Source organism: Neoarius graeffei, chromosome 8 (assembly GCF_027579695.1).
Source record: "Neoarius graeffei isolate fNeoGra1 chromosome 8, fNeoGra1.pri, whole genome shotgun sequence".
Classification (NCBI taxonomy): Eukaryota; Metazoa; Chordata; class Actinopteri; order Siluriformes; family Ariidae; genus Neoarius; species Neoarius graeffei.
This window is the reverse complement of record NC_083576.1, coordinates 57,845,432-57,869,596: the sequence shown is the minus strand read 5'-3', so window position 1 is coordinate 57,869,596 and position 24,165 is coordinate 57,845,432. Positions and strand designations below refer to the sequence as shown.

Below are 24,165 nucleotides of genomic sequence, written 5' to 3'. Positions count from 1 at the left end.
TTTGTAAACCCTTTAAAATTTTCTATATTTCTGCATAAATATGACCTAAAACATCATCAGATTTTCACACAAGTCCTAAAAGTAGATAAAGAGAACCCAGTGAAACGAATGAGACAAAAAATTATGCTTGGTCATTTATTTATTGAGGAAAATGATCCAATATTACATATCTGTGAGTGGCAAAAGTATGTGAACCTCTGCTTTCAGTATCTGGTGTGACCCCCTTGTGAAGCAATAACTGCAACTAAACGTTTCCGATAACTGTTGATCAGTCCTGCACACCAGCTTGGAGGAATTTTAACCCATTCCTCTGTACAGAACAGCTTCAACTCTGGGATGTTGGTGGGTTTCCTCACATGAACTGCTTGCTTCAGGTCCTTCCACAACATTTCAATTGAATTAAGGTCAGGACTTTGACTTGGCCATTCCAAAACATTAACTTTATTCTTCTTTACCATTCTTTGGTAGAACGACTTGTGTGCTTAGGGCCGTTGTCTTGCTGCATGACCCACCTTCTCTTGAGATTCAGTTCATGGACTGGTGTCCTGACATTTTCCTTTAGAATTCACTGGTATAATTCAGAATTCATTATTCCATCAATGATGGCAAGCCGTCCTGGCCCAGATGCAGCAAAACAGGCCCAAACCATGATACTACCACCACCATGTTTCACAGATGGGATAAGGTTCTTATGCTGGAATGCAGTGTTTTCCTTTCTCCAAACATAACGCTTCTCATTGAAACCAAAAAGTTCTATTTTGGTCTCATCCGTCCACAAAACATTTTTCCAATAGCCTTCTGGCTTGTCCACGTGATCTTTAGCAAACTGCAGATGAGCAGCAATGTTCTTTTTGGAGAGCAGAGACTTTCTCCTTGCAACCCTGCCATGCACACCATTGTTGTTCAGTGTTCTCCTGATGGTGGACTCGTGAACATTAACATTAGCCAATGTGAGAGGGGCCTTCAGTTGCTTAGAAGTTACCCTGGGGTCCTTTGTGACCTCACCAACTATTACACGCCTTGCTCTTGGAGTGATCTTTGTTGGTCAACCACTTCTGGGGAGGGTAACAATGGTCTTGAATTTCCTCCATTTGTACACAAACTGTCTGACTGTGGATTGGTGGAGTCCAAACTCTTTAGAGATGGTTTTGTAACCTTTTCCAGCCTGATAAGCATCAACAACGCTTTTTCTGAGGTCCTCAGAAATCTCCTTTGTTCGTGCCATGATACACTTCCACCAGCATGTGTTGTGAAGATCAGACTTTGATAGATCCCTGTTCTTTAAATAAAACAGGGTGCCCACTCACACCTGATTGTTATCCCATTGATTGAAAACACCTGACTCTAATTTCACCTTCAAATGAACTGCTAATCCTAGAGGTTCACATACTTTTGCCACTCACAGATATGTAATATTGGATCATTTTCCTCAATAAATAAATGACCAAGTATAATATTTTTGTCTCATTTTTTTAACTGGGTTCTCTTTATCTACTTTTAGGACTTGTGTGAAAATCTGATGATGTTTTAAATCATATTTATGCAGAAAAATAAAAAATTCTAAAGGGTTCACAAACTTTCAAGCTCCACTGTATCTATGAAGGTGCCCACAATTCAAGGTTTGTTATGGCTTAACTACAAATATCCAAAGAATCGGATCTTCAGTCCACGTTTCAGGGATCAACAACTGATCCTTAACATGCACAGCAGCAGAAATTCCAGCTTCCAGTCCCTAAGCAATCATAATAAACCCCTTCCTATATCAAGATGAGGGGCTTTTTTTCCGATTAATGTGACCATAATCCAGAACTGTGCGAAAGAACATAGAGTTGTGCTAAGAGACTTTAGAACTTGTGTTAAAAGACTTTTGTGCGAAATAACCGGATACCTCGAATTCAGGGACAGAGAAGAAAAAAAGCTCATTGTTTCTCATTGACTTTGTCTTTCTACACCCATTTTGTGTTGATTTAGATGAATGGTAGAGGTCATTATCTTAACGATATTTTTGCTTGTTCTCTTGAATGATGGCAATAATTCTGAACAGTGCTTCAATCACCATCAGTATAAGATGAGGTGATTAGAAATGTGATTGCTTCAGCAAACAAATCACCTGATGTGATTTCCGCTCCCTGTCATTGACATTTTCTGCTCACCCCCAAATCATCACTTACTGTGCTGCTTTATTGCCTTTATTTTTTTGTTCTCTGTCATTTAGGCTTGAGTATTACCATGATCAGAATGGCATAATCCAGTTTAGGCCTTCATAATGATGAGGCTTTCTGACATGGAGATGATTCCCTCTCTCTCAGCAGTACTCATAAAATTCATACAATGAATTAGAGGCATTTGTTTACATGTTCATCAGAATTAGAAGGTATCTCGTGTGTGGCAGCCGCTCTGTCATTTCTTCTAGTTAGAGACAGAGCTGTAATTGTTCAACATTAAAACTGTATTTACACCTGGTCATTTCATGCATCCTTTATCTCAACAGCATTCTGATAAGATTTTAACATTAACATTATGCTTGGTAATTTATTTACTGAGGAAAATGATCCAATATTACATATCTGTGACTGGCAAAAGTATGAACATTTGCTTTCAGTATCTGGTGTGACCCCCTTGTGCAGCAATAACTGCAACTAAACGTTTCTGGTAACTGTTGATCAGTCCTGCACACCAGCTTGGAGGAGTTTTAGCCCATTCCTCCGTACAGAATAGCTTCAACTCTGGGATGTTGGTGGGTTTCTTCACATGAACTGCTCGCTTCAGGTCTTTCCACAACATTTCAATTAGATGAAGATCAGGACTTTGACTTGGCCATTCCAAAACATTAACTTTATTCTTCTTTAACCATTCTTTGGTAGAACGACTTGTGTGCTTAGGGTCGTTGTCTTGCTGCATGACCCACCTTCTCTTGAGATTCAGTTCATGGACAGATGTCCTGACATTTTCCTTTAGAATTCACTGGTATAATTCAGAATTCATTATTCCATCAATGATGGCAAGCCGTCCTGGCCCAGATGCAGCAAAACAGGCCCAAACCATGATACTACCACCACCATGTTTCACAGATGGGATAAGGTTCTTATGCTGGAATGCAGTGTTTTCCGTTCTCCAAACATAACGCTTCTCATTGAAACCAAAAACTTCTATTTTGGTCTCATCCGTCCACAAAAATTTTTCCAATACCCTTCTGGCTTGTCCACACGATCTTTAGCAAATTGCAAACGAGCAGCAATGTTCTTTTTGGAGAGCAATGGCTTTCTCCTTGCAACCCTGCCATGCATACCATTGTTGTTCAGTGTTCTCCTGATGGTGGACTCATGAACATTAACATTAGCCAATGTGAGAGAGGCCTTCAGTTGCTTAGAAGTTACCCTGGGGTCCTTTGTGACCTCACCAACTATTACACACCTTGCTCTTGGAGTGATCTTTGTTGGTCGACCACTCCTGGGGAGGGAAACAATGGTCTTGAATTTCCTCCATTTGTACACAATCTGTCTGACTGTGGATTGGTGGAATCCAAATTCTTTAGAGATGGTTTTGTAACCTTTTCCAGCCTGATGAGCATCAACAATGCTTTTTCTGAGGTCCTCAGAAATCTCCTTTGTTCGTGCCATGATACATTTCCACAAACATGTGTTGTGAAGATCAGACTTTGATAGATCCCTGTTCTTTAAATAAAACAGGGTGCCCACTCACACCTGATTGTTATCCCATTGATTGAAAACACCTGACTCTAATTTCACCTTCAAATGAACTGCTAATCCTAGAGGTTCACATACTTTTGCCACTCACAGATATGTAATATTGGATCATTTTCTTCAATAAATAAATGACCAAGTATAATATTTTTGTCTGATTTGTTTAACTGGGTTCTCTTTATCTACTTTTAGGACTTGTGTGAAAATCTGATGTTTTAGGTCATATTTATGCAGAAATACAGAAAATTCTAAAGGGTTCACAAACTTTCAAGCACCACTGTAATCCTGATGTTCAAATGCATGAAACAACCAAGTGTAAAAAGGGCTTTGGTTTAGGAACGTTCTTACACAATCACTGGCTTTGAATATTGTGCTGGAAGTACAGAATGCAAGAAGAGCTTTATGAAACATGCCGTTTAGTCTGCAAGAAGATACAATTGTGGCAATTTATAATTCCAAGAACTAATTATTGCTATTTATTGCTAAAAAAAAATCCAAAAGGGATTCAAAGGGTCTTTGTTTAATTTTCTTGGAGCAATCTAAAAATACACTTTAGTACTAAATAGTGGGACAGAGACAGGGAAATTAGAGAGAAGAGAAAATTAGGTTCAGTGAGGCATCACAGGATGCTGTAGCCATTTTCAAAGGAGCCTGAAACAATGGACTTGGTGCAGACAATATTTTCTGTTTTGTCTCCAAGAATATTGCAGTTTGCTGAACCTCTAATTTACATTAGAGGCTCAGCAGAGTATAGCATTGTGTTTGAACCATTTGATTCACCCATTCTGTTATGCATTACAATTATTAAATTACTTAAAGCCATGGCATAATGTTTAGAGAAGCAGCTTTGAGACCTAAAGGTCACCGGTTCAATTCCCTGGACCAGCAGGAATGGTTGAAGTGCCCTTGAGCAAGGCACCTAGCTCCCCAGGCTGCCCTGGGTATGTTGTATGTTGGTCTGGATAAGAGCGTCTGCTAAATGTAATGTACTTAGTAAGACTGCATAATCAGGATTCTCTATTTAGTCCTTCTTTTTCCATCTCTTATGTTTTACAGGTGTGACAACTGTACTGACGATGACAACTCTGAGTATCAGTGCCCGTAACTCACTGCCTAAAGTGGCCTACGCCACCGCTATGGACTGGTTCATTGCCGTGTGCTATGCATTTGTCTTCTCAGCCCTCATTGAATTTGCTACAGTCAACTATTTCACAAAGCGTGGCTGGGCCTGGGACGGCAAGAGCGTGGTCAATGACAAGGTAATAAACGTGTATTTATCAGCATTATGTGAAGGGTAGAATGTTGATCTGATTGATGAACATCCTGATCAATGTTGATTTAATATCTTGCTTATTATTTAGCTATTATTATTCAGCTACATAAAACATATGGATAACAACAGTAAAACTAATAGAAAGGGCATGCAGTTAGGAGAGAGAGATGAATGCAAGTCTGAAACTGCTGTCAGTTTAAATGGTTAATAATCCCATGGTCATGTTTGTAATGCCATAGCTTTTTAGTTTTCCTGTCCTGGTCATATACAGGTAGGTGATTTTTAGTAAGAGTAAACCAAGAAACAGTCAGATGGACATAAAATATCTCATCTCATTATCTCTAGCCGCTTTATCCTTCTACAGGGTCGCAGGCAAGCTGGAGCCTATCCCAGCTGACTACGGGCAAAAGGCGGGGTACACCCTGGACAAGTCGCCAGGTCATCACAGGGCTGACACATAGACACAGACAACCATTCACACTCACATTCACACCTACGGTCAATTTAGAGTCACCAGTTAACCTAACCTGCATGTCTTTGGACTGTGGGGGAAACCGGAGCACCCGGAGGAAACCCACGCGGACATGGGGAGAACACGCAAACTCCACACAGAAAGGCCCTCGCTGGCCCCGGGGCTCGAACCCAGGACCTTCTTGCTGTGAGGCGACAGCGCTAACCACTACACCACCGTGCCGCCCAGACATAAAATATAAAAGTGAAAATTTGTAGTCACTTCATACATATCTACCCATATAGGAAGACAAAATGCTATAACCATAAAACAAATTTTATTTCATTTATGTATAACGAGATCATAATTTATTGTGAAGTTCACACTGGCTCCTCTTTTCCCAGCTGTCTTTCTCTCATCCCACTTTCTCTAATCCAATCTGTGAACTAAAATACAATTTTACAGTAATTTACCTGCAACAGGTTGCCAATAAAGTACTGTAGAAATTTACAGTAAACAACTATAAAATATATTTACAGTAAAGTACTACCTAAAGTAATACCTTACATAGTATAAAATAACACATAATCCAGTACATTTGCCCATATGCTGTAATGTTTTCTTTCTTATGTGACAAAGCTATGGATTTTACATATTAAAAGAACAAACAAAAAGAATTTAGAGACCATCTACATACAGTACTGTGCAAAAGTTGTTGGCACATGTAAAGAAATGCTGTCGACCAAAAATGGCTTAAACAATAATGAAATGAAATATTTCAACATTAAAAAAAATACTATAAACAGCAGGAAGCCATAATAAAATGAAACAAAGTCAATATTTGGTGTGAGACGACCCTTTGCTTTAAAAAAAAAAAATTAGTAGTCTCAGGTACAATGAGTGCAGTTTGATAAGGAGATGAGCTGTAGGTTTTACTGAACATCTTACAGAACCAGCCACGGTTCTTCTGGACACTTTGACTGTCACACTTGCTTCTTAATTTTGCACCAAAACCCAGTAGCCTTCATTATGTTTTCTTTTTTTAATCTGAATAGTGGTCTTTTGTGTAATTGTCAGTAAACCTGCCGAGAGCGTTCGGACTACAAACATGGACACAATGAACTACACTCCCCAAGAGTCACAGCGCCCTCTGTCTCCTGGCTACTGATTACAGCTGACACTCATCTTTCTAATCACCTCTCTCCCTATTTAAGCCACTCACTCACACTACTCCAGTGTGAAGTATTGTTTTGCTCATTCCAGTTCATACTAAGCATTGGTATTTTCTGATTGACTCTCGGTTTCTGACTTTTGCTATTCCTTTCCACGCTCATTGTCTTTCCTGTATTACGTTGTTCGCTGTTTGCCCGACCCTCTCTAGTTCTCTGACAACGATTCCTGTCTTACATTTTGGCTTTGACACAGTTTGCACTCCGCTCGCCTCTGCACGTACATCCATAAGTACCTGCACCCTGACAGTAATATGTTGCTCAGATACAAACTTTTTTTCTGTAACATTTAATTTTGTGCTGGAAAAAAAAATGTTTGAAACTCTAAAATGTTTTTGTACTGACTCGATAATGTAGAAGTCATAAAATAGAAATCTATAACAAAGTTTGTATGAAAAAAAGAGTGCCTAAGACTTTTGCACAGTACTGTACATGCAGAGAAAATGTCAGTAGTACACACGAAAACAGTCCCATTTTTACGCAAAACATATGCACATAAACTAATATACGGTACTTACAACCATAAACATAAGGACACCCAAATTACAAGGGCTCAAAATGCATGATATTGAAAGGAATTGGCAGAGAAGGATAAGACCTATATTGTGACAAAAGACTCTTTCACTTATCAGCAGCACTAATCCAAATTCAAGGTAGATTCCTTTGCACAATTAATTACCTCTGCCAACTTTGTTGAAGGAGGTTATGTTTTCACCTTCGTTTGTTTGTCTGTTCCCAACGTAACTCAAAAATCAGTGAACGGATTTTGATGGACTTTTGAGGAAAGGTGAGCCATGGGCCAAGGAACAATTGATTAGATTTTGATGCAAATCTGGATATGTATGTCAACATAGTAAACATCTGGATATTCTAATATGTGGCTTGGTGGAGGTGTGCACACTACTGAATGCCCTTCTAGTTCAAGCCAGGCTTATAGTACTCAAGTCCAGGACTCGGACTCTAGTCCGACTCATGCCCTAATTTTAAGGAATCATGACTTGGACTTGAGCACTGATGACTTGGACTTGAACTTGTGCATTAATTGCATTCAGACTCGTAAATTGGAGACAAGGACTCTGTTTTTTCTTTATTTTTTTTGTAACATGCCATAATAATTTGGCATAAGATATTTATATCTACACACAAGAGTGTCACACCTGTGTGCCTTGGCATGTGCATCAGACAGACTCTCAGCATGCTCCAGAGAGCATGCGCACCAAGTGGACCAAGTGGACTCTCGCACACGCACCGTAAATGACTTGCACCTGCACAGGATTAAAGCGCAATCAGCACACCTATATAAAAACTGTGAAGCCACACTTACTTTGTGAAGTATTGAGTTGCGTTGCTGACACATTACCAAGCCTTATTTCCTTGTTTGGTTTCCTGATCCCTGAGTTCCTGTTTCTCGTCTTTGATTCTGCCAAGTCTACGATAGTCTGTTGTGTCTTGCTTGACCTATTGCCTGTTTCACTGTTTTACGATTTTGCCTGCTGTTCTGGATTGTTTACCTGTCTTCACTTGTATAAATAAACACACCTTCTGCACTTACATCTGTCTCCCAACCATCTCTGACAGAATACTTCACACACTCCCTGATAAAGAGAATGCACATTCACCTGTTCATATGTCATGTTCAGGAACAAACTAATGTTAATGGTGCTAAAACAGCCACCGTCAAATGGTGCGGTTGGAGTGTTGGACTCGACTTGGACTTGACTCGAAATTTTCTTGAATGACTTGGACTTGACTCGGACTTGAACACTGTGGACTCGAGACTGGACTCGGACTCAAGGTTTAGTGGCTCGACTATGACACAGGTTCAAGCTGTTTGGAGATCCCTTCAGTTGATGTGCGAAACGGTAAGAATCCAGTGGAATGAGAGTGATGTAGCACCCATCAAACTGCAGTCATTTTCTAAGCAGCTGTGAGAACATCTAATACAATTTGCTTATTGAGTTGAAGAAAGATACTTGATGCCTTCATTTGACACAGTTTAGATAAGGGATCGCTTATGACATAAATGCAGAGGAGATTAAGAAGGGTTAAGTACGTTTTATGCATTTAATTAAAGTGAATTTGCTGGTGATAAGGGTTGTGAGATGAGTCATGAATAGTAGACCACACAGTATTCCAAATAAAGCCAGCAGTAATGTCTTCAAATCTTGTCTGGTAGGAGTGTAGTATATGCTGCCTTCACCAAAATGTGTTTGTGGCAGCGGGGGCGTGGTCGAGCGTCGGTCTGTGAATGGAGGGCGGAGTCAGGGAAGGTAAGTGGTGGAATCACTGCACCTGATGGGAATTAACCTGTGTTTGTGTGTCTTCCCTAGTGACCGTGCCCTATAAGAGGAGAGGGAGAGCGGAGGAAGGGAGCTACTCCCCAACCTGGATACTTGTGTGTGTGCGTGCGTGCGTGTATGTGTGTAGTTGAAAGCTGAAAAGCTACAATAAACAGGTTTTTGAGAACTCAGTTCTGGCCTGCCGTGCTTCTGTGCTCCACCCACCTAGAAGACTTGCTACAGTGGTGCCGAAACCCGGGACGGAGCGCAGGAGAGAACAGCCCCATGGAGTCCTCCCCCTTCAAGGACCTGATCCGTGCCCTTGCCACGGCCCAACAGAGCCAGCAGCTGGTCGCCCTCCGAGAAGAACAGGAGCAAAGGTTCGAGGCCCTGGTGCTGGCGCAGCAGGAAGATCGCCAGGCGTTCCGGCACCTACAGTACTTGCATCGGCGGGGTCCACCACCTCCACCGCCGTGAGCCCTTCCCACCTCACCCTAACGAAGATGGGCCCGCACGACAACCCCAAGGCCTTCCTTGCTCTCTTTGAGCAGGCAGCAGAGGCGTGGGGTTGGCTGGTGGAACAGCGCGTGGCGCGCCTTGTCCCCCTGCTCACGGGCAAGGCGCAGCTGGCCGTGCTACAGCTCCCCGCCAACAGCCGGCTGGTCTACGCGGACCTCCGCAGGGCCGTCCTCCAGTGCGTGGGTCGCACTCCGGAGCAGCAGCAGCAGCGCTTCCGCGCGCTGCACCTGGAGGAGGTCAGCCGGCCGTTTGCGTTTGGGACCAGAGTTGTCCCAGCAACTCTGGGACGCCTGCCGCCGGTGGCTGAGGGCCAACAACTGCGACGCCGAGGAGATCATCAATCTGGTGGCGCTGGAGCAGTTCGTCGCTCGACTTCCAGAAGGAACCACGGAGTGGGTCCAGTGCCATCGCCCGGCGTCGCTGGATCAGGCCATTGAGCTGGTGGAGGACCATATGGCAGCCGTTCCAACGGCAGGGCAGCGTGTCTCCACTTCTCCCCTCCCCTCTCCCTCTCTCTCCCCTTCTGTTCCTCTCCCTCGCCCCATTCCCCCACCGCGGAGGCGGGGGCCAGCTCCACCCCAGCCGGCCCGCCGCACCCACGGTGTCCTACCGTTTCCTACTTCCGTGTCTGTGTCTCCCCCCCATCAGGTGAGTGATATCCAGAACACCGGTGCAGAAAGAGAGCCTGGGCCGGTATGCTGGCGCTGAGGGGAGCCGGGGCACCTCCAGCATCAGTGCTCGGCAATGGAGGTGGGCGCGGTGGTCCGGATTCCCGACACTCCAGGAACCACCCTTGATTGGGCCGGAGCATATCGCATACTGGTGAGTATCCAAGGCGATATGTATCAGACTTTGGTGGACTCCGGCTGTAATCAGACCTCAATCCACCAAAGCCTGGTGCAAAACGAGGCATTGGGGAGAGCACAATTGGTGAAGGTGTTGTGTGTGCACGGGGATGTTCACAACTACCCTTTGGTGTCGGTCCACATTCTGTTTCGAGGGGAGAAATTCAGAGTTCAGGCGGCGGTTAATCCTCGCCTCACCCACTCTATAATTTTGGGGACTGATTGGCCGGGATTTCGGGATTTAATGACGCACTTAGTGAAGAGTGGGTCCTGCCATAGTTCAGCGAGGGGAGGTCCCGGAGTGGCATTAGCAGGAGCAGCTGTCACAGAGCCATCTACGTCATCACCGCGTCAGAGTGAGGAGCAGCAGGCTCCTCCTCCCTCTCTTGGGGAATCCCTCGCGGATTTTCCATTAGAGCAATCGCGAGACAAGTCTCTGCGGCATGCATTTAACCAAGTGAGAGTAATCGATGGTCAAACGCTCCAGCCAAATGCTACCCCGTCTTTCCCCTATTTTTCCATTATTAAGGATAGGTTATACTGAGTGACGCAGGACACTCAAACTAAGGAACAAATAACCCAACTTTTGATTCCAAAGAGCCTCCGGGAATTGGTATACCAGGCGGCTCACTTTAATCCCATGGCTGGACACTTAGGGCAGGATAAGACACTAGCCCGAATAATGGCCCAGTTCTATTGGCCAGGGATTCGCGGCGATGTCCGTAGGTGGTGTACGGCATGCCGCAAATGCCAGTCAGTAAATCCAGCGGCCATCCCAAAAGCGCCTTTGCGCCCTCTACCATTAATCAAGACCCCGTTCAAAAGAATTGGGATGGATCTCGTCGGGCCATTAGATTGGTCAACACGAGGGTATCGCTTTATTTTAGTTCTGGTGGACTATGCAACGCGATATTCGGAAGCAGTGCCGCTCCGCAATATCTCCGCACGTAGTATTGCGGAAGCGCTCTTCCACGTCATCTCCCGAATTGGAATCCCCAAAGAGATTCTGACTGATCAAGGCACTACGTTCATGTCACGCACACTGCATGAACTGTATGGGTTATTGGGAATCAAGCAGATCCGCACCAGCATTTATCACCCACAAACGGACAGCTTAGTCGAATGGTTTAATCGCACCCTCAAAAACATAATTAAAAAATTTGTAAGCAAGGATGCATGTAACTGGGATAAATGGCTCGAACCCTTGCTTTCCGCAGTGCGAGAGGTCCCACAAGCCTCCACGGGGTTCTCCCTGTTCGAATTATTATATGGGCAAAAGCCGCGAGGCATCCTAGATGTGCTGCGGGAAAATTGGGAGGAGGGACCTTCCCCGTGCAAAAATGAAATTCAATACGTTATTGACCTGCGCGCAAAACTCCACACACTCACACACCTAACCCAGGAGAATTTGCGGCAGGCTCAAGAATGTCAAGACCGGCTGTACAACAGGGGCACGCGCCTTAGGGAATTCACACTGGGAGACAAAGTACTCATGTTATTGCCCACGTCGAGCTCTAAATTAATCCCCAGGTGGCAAGGACCCTTTGAGGTCACACGGCAAGTCGGGGACGTCGACTTTGAAGTGAGGCGAATGGACAGGGGTACAGCGTTACAGGTATACCACCTCAATCTGTTAAAACATTGGAGCGAGGAGGTCCCCGTAGCACTGGTGTCGGTGGTTCCAGAGAAGGCAGAGCTGGGGCCAGAGGTTCAAAAGGGAAAATCGGCATCACCCACCGCTCCGGTCCCCTGTGGAGCCCACCTCTCCCCGACCCAGCTCGTGGAGGTCGCCCGGTTGCAAACAGAATTTTCTGACGTGTTCTCGCCCCTGCCCAGCCGCACCCACCTCATAGAACACCACATTGAGATGCCCCCGGGGGTGGTAGTGCGCAGCCGCCCTTACAGACTGCCCAAACACAAGAAAAAGGTGGTTCGGGAAGAACTCGAGGCCATGCTCAAAATGGGCATTGTCAAGGAGTCCCACAGTGACTGGAGCAGTCCGGTGGTCTTGGTTCGCAAGGCCGACGGGTCGGGCTAGTTCTGTGTGGACTATAGAAGAGTCAACACGGTGTCTAAATTTGACGCATACCCAATGTCTCGTATTGACAAGTTGCTCGATCGACTAGACACGGCTCATTTTTATTTGACATTGGATTTGACAAAGGGATATTGGCAGATCCCTTTGACTCCACTATCCCGAGAGAAAACGGCCTGTTCCACACCGTTTGGCTTACACCAGTTCGTCACACTTCCGTTTGGGCTATTTGGGGCACCCACTACGTTCCAGCGGCTTATGGATAGGGTCCTCCACCCCCATGCCACCTATGCGGCTGCATACTTAGATGACATTATTATTTATAGTAAGGACTGGCCGCGGCACCTACAGTGATGCTTGAAAGTTTGTGAACCCTTTAGAATTGTCTATATTTCTGCATAAATATGACCTAAAACATCATCAGATTTTCACACAAGTCCTAAAAGTAGATAAAGAGAACCCAGTTAAACAAATCAGACAAAAATATTATACTTGGTCACTTATTTATTGAGGAAAATGATCCAATATTACATATCTGTGAGTGGCAAAAGTATGTGAACCTCTAGGATTAGCAGTTAATTTGAAGGTGAAATTAGAGTCAGGTGTTTTCAATCAATGGGATAACAATCAGGTGTGAGTGGGCACCCTGTTTTATTTAAAGAACAGGGATCTATCAAAGTCTGATCTTCACAACACATGCTGGTGGAAGTGTATCATGGCACAAACAAAGGAGATTTCTGAGGACCTCAGAAAAAGTGTTGTTGATGCTCATCAGGCTGGAAAAGGTTACAAAACCATCTTTAAAGAGTTTGGACTCCACCAATCCACAGTCAGACAGTTTGTGTACAAATGGAGGAAATTCAAGACCATTGTTACCCTCCCCAGAAGTGGTTGACCAACAAAGATCACTCCAAGAGCAAGGCGTGTAATAGTTGGTGAGGTCACAAAGGACCCCAGGGTAACTTCTAAGCAACTGAAGGCCCCTCTCACATTGGCTAATGTTAATGTTCATGAGTCCACCATCAGGAGAACACTGAACAACAATGGTGTGCATGGCAGGGTTGCAAGGAGAAAGTCTCTGCTCTCCAAAAAGAACATTGCTGCTCGTCTGCAGTTTGCTAAAGATCACGTGGACAAGCCAGAAGGCTATTGGAAAAATGTTTTGTGGATGGATGAGACCAAAATAGAACTTTTTGGTTTCAATGAGAAGCGTTATGTTTGGAGAAAGGAAAACACTGCATTCCAGCATAAAAACCTTATCCCATCTGTGAAACACGGTGGTGGTAGTATCATGGTTTGGGCCTGTTTTGCTGCATCTGGGCCAGGACAGCTTGCCTTCATTGATGGAATAATGAATTCTGAATTATACCAGTGAATTCTAAAGGAAAATGTCAGGACACCAGTCCATGAACTGAATCTCAAGAGAAGGTGGGTCATGCAGCAAGACAACGGCCCTAAGCACACAAGTCGTTCTACCAAAGAATGGTTAAAGAAGAATAAAGTTAATGTTTTGGAATGGCCAAGTCAAAGTCCTGACCTTAATCCAATCGAAATGTTGTGGAAGGACCTGAAGCGAGCAGTTCATGTGAGGAAACCCACCAACATCCCAGAGTTGAAGCTGTCTTGTATAGAGGAATGGGCTAAAATTCCTCCAAGCCGGTGTGCAGGACTGATCAACAGTTACTGGAAACATTTAGTTGCAGTTATTGCTTCACAAGGGGGTCACACCAGATACTGAAAGCAGAGATTCACATACTTTTGCCACTCACAGATATGTAATATTGGATCATTTTCCTCAATAAATAAATGACCAAGCATAATATTTTTGTCTCATTTGTTCAACTGGGTTCTCTTTATCTACTTTTAGGACTTGTGTGAAAATCTGATGATGTTTTAGGTCATATTTATGCAGAAATATAGAACATTCTAAAGGGTTCACAAACTTTCAAGCACTACTGTAAAACACCTGAGGGCTGTCCTGGGGTCGCTGAGGCGAGCGGGGCTCACAGCCAACCCGAAGAAGTGTGTGATAGACATACCATAGAGAAGGAATGCCTCGCCATCAAGTGGGCGGTTCTCGCCCTCCGCTACTATCTGCTGGGGCGCCCTTTCACCCTCTGGTCGGACCACGCGCCCCTGCAGTGGCTCCACCGCATGAAGGATGCCAACGCGCGGACCACCCATTGGTATCTGGCACTCCAGCCGTTTAAGTTCGAGGTGGTCCATAGGCCGGGAGCGCAGATGGTTGTGGCGGACTTCCTCTCCTGTCAAGGGGGGGGAGTTGGCTGCAGGCCGGATGGCTGTCCGGCCTGAGTCGGGCAGTGGGGGTATGTGGCAGCGGGGGCATGGTCAAGCATCGGTCTGTGAATGGAGGGCGGAGTCAGGGAAGGTAAGTGGTGGAATCACTGCACCTGACGGGAATTAACCTGTGTTTGTGTGTCTTCCCCAGTGACCGTGCCCTATAAGAGGAGAGGGAGAGCGGAGGAAGGGAGCTACTCCCCAACCTAGATACTTGTGTGCATGCGTGCATGTATGTGTGTAGTTGAAAGCTGAAAAGCTACAATAAATGGGTTTTTGAGAACTCAGTTCTGGCCTGCCATGCTTCTGTGCTCCACCCACCTAGAACACTTGCTACAGTGTTCAAATCTGGACATTATATCTTTAAATTGTTTGTTTCTAAATAAAAAATGTAAAAAAAGTGAGTGAATGGGCACAGGATATTGCCAGGAGACATTATGTGCTTTCACTGATGAACTAAGCTACAAGTAAAAGGGGAAAAAAAAAAACAATCCCACATCATTCTAAATATCCCTTAAAGATCATAAGCAATGGTTTTCAATTTATGCACATTTGAAACTTTATATGTTAAAAAACCCTCTGTAATTTTCTTCTGGTCCCAAGAAGTAGTGTTAAGTAATAATTAAAATAAGTTAGTGCAGATCGCGGCAAATTTCTGTTCGGCGATTTTCGTGACTACTCAACGCGTGACGTCATTCAAGACAAACAAACCACTTGAGTTGAGTCCACTTCCGTTTACTTGCATTGCCGTTCGACTTGAATGCAGACGTGCGTTCAGGAATTTCCAAAGAAAAAACATGCCTTATTGTTGTGCAGTGAACTGTAACAATGGGACCAGTTCAGGAAGAAGTTTTTACCTTTTTCCAAGAGAGGAGAAGAGGCAGAGTGAGTGGATTGGCTTTTTCCGAAAGAGAAGAGGCAGAATAAGCAGGTTGGCTTTTTCTGAAAGAGGAGACGAGATGGAAAGAGTGGATTGTGCGTGTGAAGCCAGAGGGTTGTTTTTTTCTGGAAGAGGAGAAGAGGCGGAGAGAGTGGATTGTGTACGTGAAACAAAATCAAGCAGTCAAAGAAGAAACGGACCAGCAATGCTCAAGCAAAAAGGAGAAGATTGGAGGTAAACATTTTTACCTTTGCTTGCAATTGACAAGTCAAGAATCCTGAGGGATCCTGTACAATCATTGTGGAAATGAGACAAAGGGATATTTCCTCGCTTAGAGTCGGCTATAAATAGTATAATGCCGCAGATGGCAGGCTAATGTGGCCTACCGGCGCACTGTCCAGTAATCGTTCCCTATATCCACTAGGGAGGGCGGTTTAATTATTCTTCAAAAGGGCTCTTATTTAGTATTATGACGAAAGTAGGAATTTATCATAATTACGAGGATAAATCGTTTGGGCACGAGTCTTGTTGAGGTCTGGCGTCACCGCAATCAGAGTCGGCTGAGTCGCTGTCCGATTCCGAGGCCGCACGGTCAAACCAGTGAGCCACATTCACCGATTGCTTCGCAACGGCCATAGGTTCATACATATATGGTTTCGCCTCTCGATATTCAATTTGGAGAGTTCCTACTTCAAAATCGCTATCGCTTTCAGACATTTTACACAACCTCTCACGACCAAAGTCCATACACGTGTGCTCGGTTCACAAGTAAACACAGAACTGCTCCCAGTCTGTTTGCCTTGAATGACATTATGACGACGGTCCCCTGGCGGTAAAAGTGCACATAAGTGAGATGTAAACAAACCTTCGGAACTTGCGCAAACCAGTATATTTTAACCATTTTATTCAATTTTAGGGTGCAAATTAGACACCAGGAAGATTGAATTTGCTTTTTGGGTTGTTGTTCTAGAAAATAAAGTTGATATTCTACGTTTCACCTCCGACCCTTGCCTATGACCTTTAAGTAATCCCTTAAGAATGCTTATATTTTCCCATTAAGGATTAGAGAGAGATCGTCCTCCAATTAGAGGTCCCTTGTTGTGAAATAGAGGTGAATAGGTATGTCAACTATAAGAAATATTACAATGAGATTCTACTGATTTCCATGTCCATATAAAATGAGAGATGTTATGAACAAAATATAATTCCCATTGCTTGTTGAACACATTTAACAATTAGAGACCTGCGCAGGTCAGAGCTCAGCCTTTGTCTGAGTGGGAGATAGAAGCTACGGTACATAAATAGAAATAAGAGTCATCAGGAGATGATACATGCTCCCGGCCCCCACATGAAACCCCACTCCAAATTTTCCTAAGTTGACTTGGTTGCCATGGAAATATGGAAAAAATAAAAATCACAGAAATCCCAAAATGTCAAAAGGCACAACTCATCTAGTCACTTAATATAACTCAGGTTTCGTGAAAAAAATTCCCAATAGTTTTTGAGTTATGCTCTGGAAACTAAAATGTTTACAGACAGATGGACAGACAGAGCAATAGCTATATCCCCCCAGATTATATGCCGGGGGGATAAAAATAGCTTGCTGAGAAATATGTTTACACCAGGATTCGAACTGATATTGCAAAATCTGGTCCTTTCTTGGACAGTGCTCTAGACCAGTGTTTCTCAACCACTGGGCCATGGCCCATTAGTGGGCCGAGAAGCGCCATCTAGTGGGTGTGAATTTTTTTCCTCAAGTTTGAAGCCAAATACTAAATAGTTCAGGATGCCATAGTGTTCCAAATCCGGTGGCTGGTTTGACATACACCTTTCAAGTGGAATAAATACATTTGTGGGTAAATTAAGAAGAACAAGTCTTTATTTTTGTCATGTTCCTCCTTGCATTTAACCCTGCACACACACACACACACACACACACACACACACACACACACACACACACACACACAGAGCGTGCACATGCAGTGGGCAGAATAAATAAATACGTTTGTGGGTAAATTATATGGATCTGCTGGAAGAGAAGAGCAGGGAGGACTGAGAATCGAACAGCTGTGGTTTGTTTACACTCAGTACTAAAACTTCTAGCGTCCTAGCAACCATCGCAAAGACACGTATAGAAAATTCCAGAAATTCCTCTTTACCCAGGAATAAACGATACAGGATTTATCTTATAATGTCCTGATCCCCAGATCTTTAACCCAGTCACATATAAAAAGTTGTACGCCTCCATGCTCTTCTAGGTTTTCATCTGTGTGTCTGTGTAAAACGATGTCTGCAGCACCAGGTAGTTTGAGATGTCGGGGAGCTCAACTGATGGATAATTTTCCAACTCCTAATGAATGAATGAATCATTTTATTTAAACACGATAAGTTGATCAGCAGAGCTGGTGGGGTCATGCATGTGCAAATAATTACAAATACAAAAAGACTAAAAATATACACAATCTTAAAAAAAATTAAAATATGTTGATTATATGTTAATTATCTTCACATTAAGTGAATTAATAGTATGCATAACTATTGTCTTTGTATTTAGTTACGGCTGCAATAGGATCAAAATTTATTCTACTAATGTCGAATTTAGCTCGTAAATTTTTCTTTCATTGGAAAAATCCTTCTTTGTTAGCGTGTAAGGATCTAATCCCATCGAGTGGTTTCTATATCCACTTCTTTTGAGTGGACTTCTTGGTTTTAATAACTTGCTTGCTTGTTGTACACAAACATGGCAATAAGTTCTTGTGTTAATGGACCAGACTCCACTTTTGAATCATTAATCCCTTTTCACTGACAATGCCCTGCATGCATGGTTTTATGTTGGCTTCTGGCACATCCATACAGTTTTAAATACAATACCTACAATTAAAAACAGTTTGTTTTTATTGCATTTATTTAATTCCTGGACTCCCATCTGTAACAGGGAGTGATTCTGCATCCCATTAATACACTTTACAATAGCTTATTAGATTCTAATAGAATAGATGAGCCAAAATAATTGAGGATCTTTTTTAATGGGCCCCAACTCGTTACAAGTATGAACAGGTGGGCCTTGAAGCAGAGAAGGTTGAGGACCCCTGTTCTAGACCGCTCAGCCATGGAGGTTTACATTGTGAACTGAGGTTATGTAACGTTGCACTTACATAGTCTGTATGCAGTGGCGCCACACCGCGACCGTGGAATTGCTACCTGAGGCTGGTGCGCCAATTACATTCTTAAACACGCTCGAACTTGGTTAAACATACACATACAGACAGGTGCCTCTATAGGCTTCAGCCAAAAGGCTGAGTCAGAATGGGCCATCTTGAAGTTTCCAAGAATGCACCATATTTTCCTCTAATATGCTAAGGTCACTGCTGTTAGACTCTCTCGTATTCCTCCCCCCTCTTCCCGTGGTTGCTGCTTCACCCCCAGTGTGACAAGCGGGTGCGTGACCAGCGCCATCATAGCTGCAGGAGCGGACTGCTGCTTGCTTGTGTTGGGTTACCTCTACCTCCCCCCCTACCCCCTACCCCCCCTTTACTCCCCACCCCTGATCGCCCCCTCCCCCCCTTCCCCCCTCAAGTCCTGAGTTTTCATGTTGTAAAGTGTACTAGTGTTATTTTGTGCTTATGTGCTGAGGTTTTTTTTTAATGTTCCCACACTGTACTCCTCACAGGACCATGGTGTGGGGGTTGCTTTTTTTTCTCCTCCCCCTCCTCATGTTACTCTGTATTTTTTCTTTTCATCCCTGTCTTCCTATCCTGTTACTCCCCCTCTGTCGATTGTGTGTATGTGTGTATGTAAGGACAGGTTGATGGTCAGTTTCACTGGTACTTGTGACTAGTGATAATAAAGGGTTCATTCATTCATAATGAGCACCAGGATATGGAAATATGTGGATCAAACCAGTTGACTAACGGCATCAGGAATATGTTTGTCTTTTGATGATAGATGAGCCTGTATTATTCCTGCATGTTTGGGTTCTTGACTATGTTTGGGTTCTAGGCCCATAACAGTCATTTTCTAATAATTTTTTGAGCAAATTGTTGATAATGAAATTAATCAAGGACTTGATAAATAACGCTAATTAGAAAACAAGTGACATTTGCCAGTTGATATTTATGTATTACTTTAATATAATAAACCGTACATTACGTATGGTGTATCGGAGTTCTGGTAAGTTCTGTAAACCGTACATTACGTATGGTGTGTAGGACTTCTGGTAACTATAGACCCCTTCGCAGTAAACGTCATTCATACGTAAGCGGAAATTGCGCGCGCAGCCTGGACCCAAAAAAGACTCAGAAATGCCTAGTTGTGTTGTCGGGTGTCAGAATCGTAGCAGTGATGGGGGTAAAATGTTCAGAATTCCAGCAGGATCTCACCCATTCCAAAAAAATTGCCGACGTCTATGGCTACAAGCCATCAAACGTGTAGACTGGGATGAAAGCACTATCAAAAATGTGCAGGTTTGCAGTGCCCACTTCATCACAGGTAAGATCAGGCTATTTATTAAATCTTTCTTTTTTATTCTTTCTAGTCTTCGTTTATTGATGTAGCAAAATACTTTGGTAACGTTTGTCTAATTAGCTGGGTCATAGTTACACAATGTAATGAATATTGTTAGCATGTTAACTTAGCTTTGCATGCAATTTTGTTTGTAGGAGAGGTCTCGCTTGACTCAAGCAGTCCAGATTTTGTGCCATCATTATTTGTGTATGCCGAAAATCACAATTTTAAAGCAAGGATGGAAAGGTAAAATTGTGTGCCCTCACTCTAAATGCCAACTTACGTTGACTGCTCTAACCTAGCTCCCGCCCCGTTCAGTTTCATTTCTGGTCTCTGCCTCTCGCTTTTTACGCAGCTCTGATTTCTCTTAGCTGCACTCTTTACACTATCATTCCTTTCATGCCATTATCTCCTGCAAATTGCTGTTTAGTGTTGGGATTTGCTGTTGTAGCTAAAGCCACATTGCCATCACATCACTGGCATAATTTGATTAAAACAAAATGAATATGAATGTCCCATTATTAATCAAGTTGTACATGCCCGCACATAACATAATCATATGCGTCTAAAGACTTGTAGGCACGAAGTTTTTCGTGGGTGTACACTGAAGTCTTGTCAATAAGGTACGAGTATATATCTGGCCATTGTATACCAGGGAACTTACTAACATCGTCCGTCCACTCTAATTAAATGCGGATCCGGTAGGCGATGTCCACTTGTTAGAGTTAACTTATTTATGTAGCATTCTCGATCTTGTAACGACAATTGTTTTGCATAATCTGACAGATAGGGTGGCACGGTGGTGTAGTGGTTAGCGCTGTCGCCTCACAGCAAGAAGGTCCTGGGTTCGAGCCCCGGGGCCGGCGAGGGCCTTTCTGTGTGGAGTTTGCATGTTCTCCCCGTGTCCGTGTGGGTTTCCTCCGGGTGCTCCGGTTTCCCCCACAGTCCAAAGACATGCAGGTTAGGTTAACTGGTGACTCTAAATTGACCGTAGGTGTGAATGTGGGTGTGAATGGTTGTCTGTGTCTATGTGTCAGCCCTGTGATGACCTGGCGACTTGTCCAGGGTGTACCCCGCCTTTCGCCCGTAGTCAGCGGGGATAGGCTCCAGCTTGCCTGCGACCCTGTAGAAGGATAAAGCGGCTAGAGATAATGAGATGAGATGAATCTGACAGCTCATAATGCCGGTCTATGGGCAGCGCCATTGTTTCTGGGTCTAGGCTGCGCGCGTATCCTGGCAACGGTCGGTTTGTTTACAAACATGCGAAGGGGTCTATAGACTTCATTTTCATTTATTGTGTACAAAATCAAGTCATGTTACTCATCAAGCTTTATCACATACAATGAGCTGTAAATGACATTTCATTGTTCCGTATGTCATGATTTCTCATACCTGAGTTGCTGCTGGATAAATCACCTCGCATTCATTGATTTACAAGAAACAGTTTCAGAAGGAAAGCTGCACAGTCTGAGCCAACTCCATGAATGATGCATACTCAATCTACTGCATATGGCACCATTCTGACTTTAAAAAAAATTAAATACACTAATAGTGCACCACTGTTTGAGTTCAAGTTCCAGGTTGAAATAACATCTAATACAGTTTGTAATGCAGTTCACTGGAGTGAGCTCTGAAAAGTACGTTTCTCTTGGCATGTTGTCAATCACATCTCTTTACACCCAGCAACTCTAATTGAGATCCTAACAAGAGCTTTCCCCCTCTCCGAAATCAATTTGCATCAGACCTTTCTAATGCTTTCCTGTCAGTCTTGTAGAGAATTTAGGTATTTAGGCTCATTGCTTATTCATGAGCAATGTTCCTGTCTTTTCCCTAATCAAGTAATAGAAAGCAAGCATTAAACAGAAATAGCATTCTGTTCTCACAGTTTGGCCAAAGATTTAAGTTATTCCACAAAATTGAGTCGTACATGAGCTGATAGCTGACGAGATGCGTAGCACTGAGTCGGCTATAAGCCATGTACGACGAGATTGAGTGGGATAACTGTTTCATTCTATCCACATTATTGGATTTTGAGAAACAGAGCATTTTTATTGTTATTTTTTGCAAATTCGATAAATAAAAACTTTGTACAAAATGTCCGACAAAATCACTTCCGTTTAGAATGTAAACAAACTGATGAAATGACAGTAGCAATTTGGGGAAAATGCTATAATAATAATTCTTGAAAAATAAAAAAGATTTCTTCTTACCATGAAATATTTTATTCCTTTTTTTTTGCTTTTTTTATATTTTGGGTGGCTTTCTTTTTCTTCTTCTTCTTCTTTAGGGTTTTTGGATGGTTGACAAACCAATTTAAAGGTGCATTACCACCATCAACTGGGATGGAATGTGGCACAGGAAATATTGGGGGGACTGTATTCTTTTAGCTATTTCTGTTTCTTTTAAATACTTGATAACAATTTTGGGGTTTTGTTTTCTAGTAGACTTTTTATTTCATCCTCGGTTGGCTCAGCAACACGCTCCACCATTTTGTTTGTTTTTCTCTACTCACACTATACAAGCTGATATCCTAGTAGTAGTAGTAGTAGAGTAGCCAATCAGAGCACGATTGCTCATATCCAGTGAATGTGGATAGAATATTTGAGGTTTGCTCAAATTTGAGTCAATAAACATTGCAACCACTTACAAATTACAGCATTTGAGAGGGGAAAAAAATCATTTATGGACCCTTAAAGTTTTAAAACTTTTTACTGCACAAAATTCTTGGGCATACCCAAGCTTTCAACTCCTTCAGGAGTCTTCATCAGGGATGGGAAGTGACATCATTCCTTCAAGCATGCAGTGCGCATGCCTGATAAAATATTGTCCCAAACTGCTGGTAGTTGATACCGGCACCCATCCTTGTTTAGGGAGGGTCTGTCAGTCCTAATCTGAATGGCCTCCTTCATACCCCGTCTAAACCAATCTAAATCTTGATCCAATATCTTGACATTATCCAAATCAAATTTGTGTATCTTATAATGTTTGTGAATGTGTTGGGAGACTTCAGAAGATGTAGAGCTCGGTTTGCAATGCTCCATACATCTTGTTTTGAGTGTCCTTTCAGTCTCACGAACATGAGATGCACTACACTGTTCCGTGGCACTTCCTTCACATTTAATTAAATACAACGGGCCACAGCGTTTACTCGTAGGGGTAGGGTATTTAGGTTTCACCAACAAATGTCGTAAGTTGTTAGTTGGTTTAAAGTGGACCTGAACCCCATATTGTCACTGTTTAGGACAATATTTTTAAGTGCATGCTCGAAGAAATGATATCACTTCCCATCCCTGATGAAGGCTCCTGAAGGAGTTGAAAGCTTGGGTATGTCCAAGAATTTTGTGCAGTAAAAAGTTTTAAAATCTTTTTATGGAATTGATCGCTATATAGATGAAAATCTTCAAGGTAATTTATAGACCCTATTTTACCGTACTTTCATTGTGTTCTATGCCATCCTAAAAACGCCTACACATGTTAACTAATACTCAGTGTGATCTATTTCAAACTCATTCTCCTTTTCAAGAGTGAAAATCATTTGAGTTTTCTCATTTGTTTTTCTTTCACAGAAGAAAGAGAAAGCCTCCGTGATTAAGAAAAACAATGCATATGCAGTGGCTGTTGCGAACTATGCTCCCAACATCACCAAGGACTCTGTCCTGCCCACCATTGCTAAAGGTGGAGTCGCAGAAGCAGGCAAGGCCAAAACTGAGAGCAAACCAGCCGAGAACAAGAAAACCTTCAACAGCGTGAGTAAGATCGACCGCATGTCCCGCATCATGTTCCCTGTGCTCTTCGGAACCTTCAACCTGGTTTACTGGGCCACCTATTTAAACAGAGAACCTGTTATCAAGGACATGGTCCCCTCCAACCAATGATGCTCTTTAGTAGTGCTGAAGACCCAGGACTAAAGAGAAAAGCCAAAAACCATCCAGGGACTTCATACACTCATTCACTCACGTAAGCAGCGTCTCGATATCCAGCCATCGAGCCATGGACTGTTGATTGTGTCTCCTCTCTTCTCTCTTTTCTACTGTTTTCTGCCATGCTTTTCAAAATGTAAATATGTATTTATGCATAAAATTATATGCCCTGTATGTTTTTTTTTCCCCACACATGGCTGTTCTCATTATATTTTGTTGTTCTCTG

At 43.1% G+C, this 24,165-nt stretch overlaps 1 protein-coding gene across 1 annotated transcript in view; it reads left to right on the top strand.

Annotated features, from left to right (window-relative positions):
• Nucleotides 1-23,894, top strand: part of LOC132890179 (gamma-aminobutyric acid receptor subunit alpha-2) — a 120,556-nt gene extending 96,662 nt beyond the window's left edge. The window contains exons 8-9 of the mRNA XM_060926968.1: nt 4,761-4,963; nt 23,586-23,894. Coding sequence (XP_060782951.1) covers nt 4,761-4,963; nt 23,586-23,894 — 512 coding nt within the window. The remainder of the gene's footprint in view (nt 1-4,760; nt 4,964-23,585) is intronic.
• The last annotated feature ends 271 nt before the right edge of the window (nt 23,895-24,165 follow it).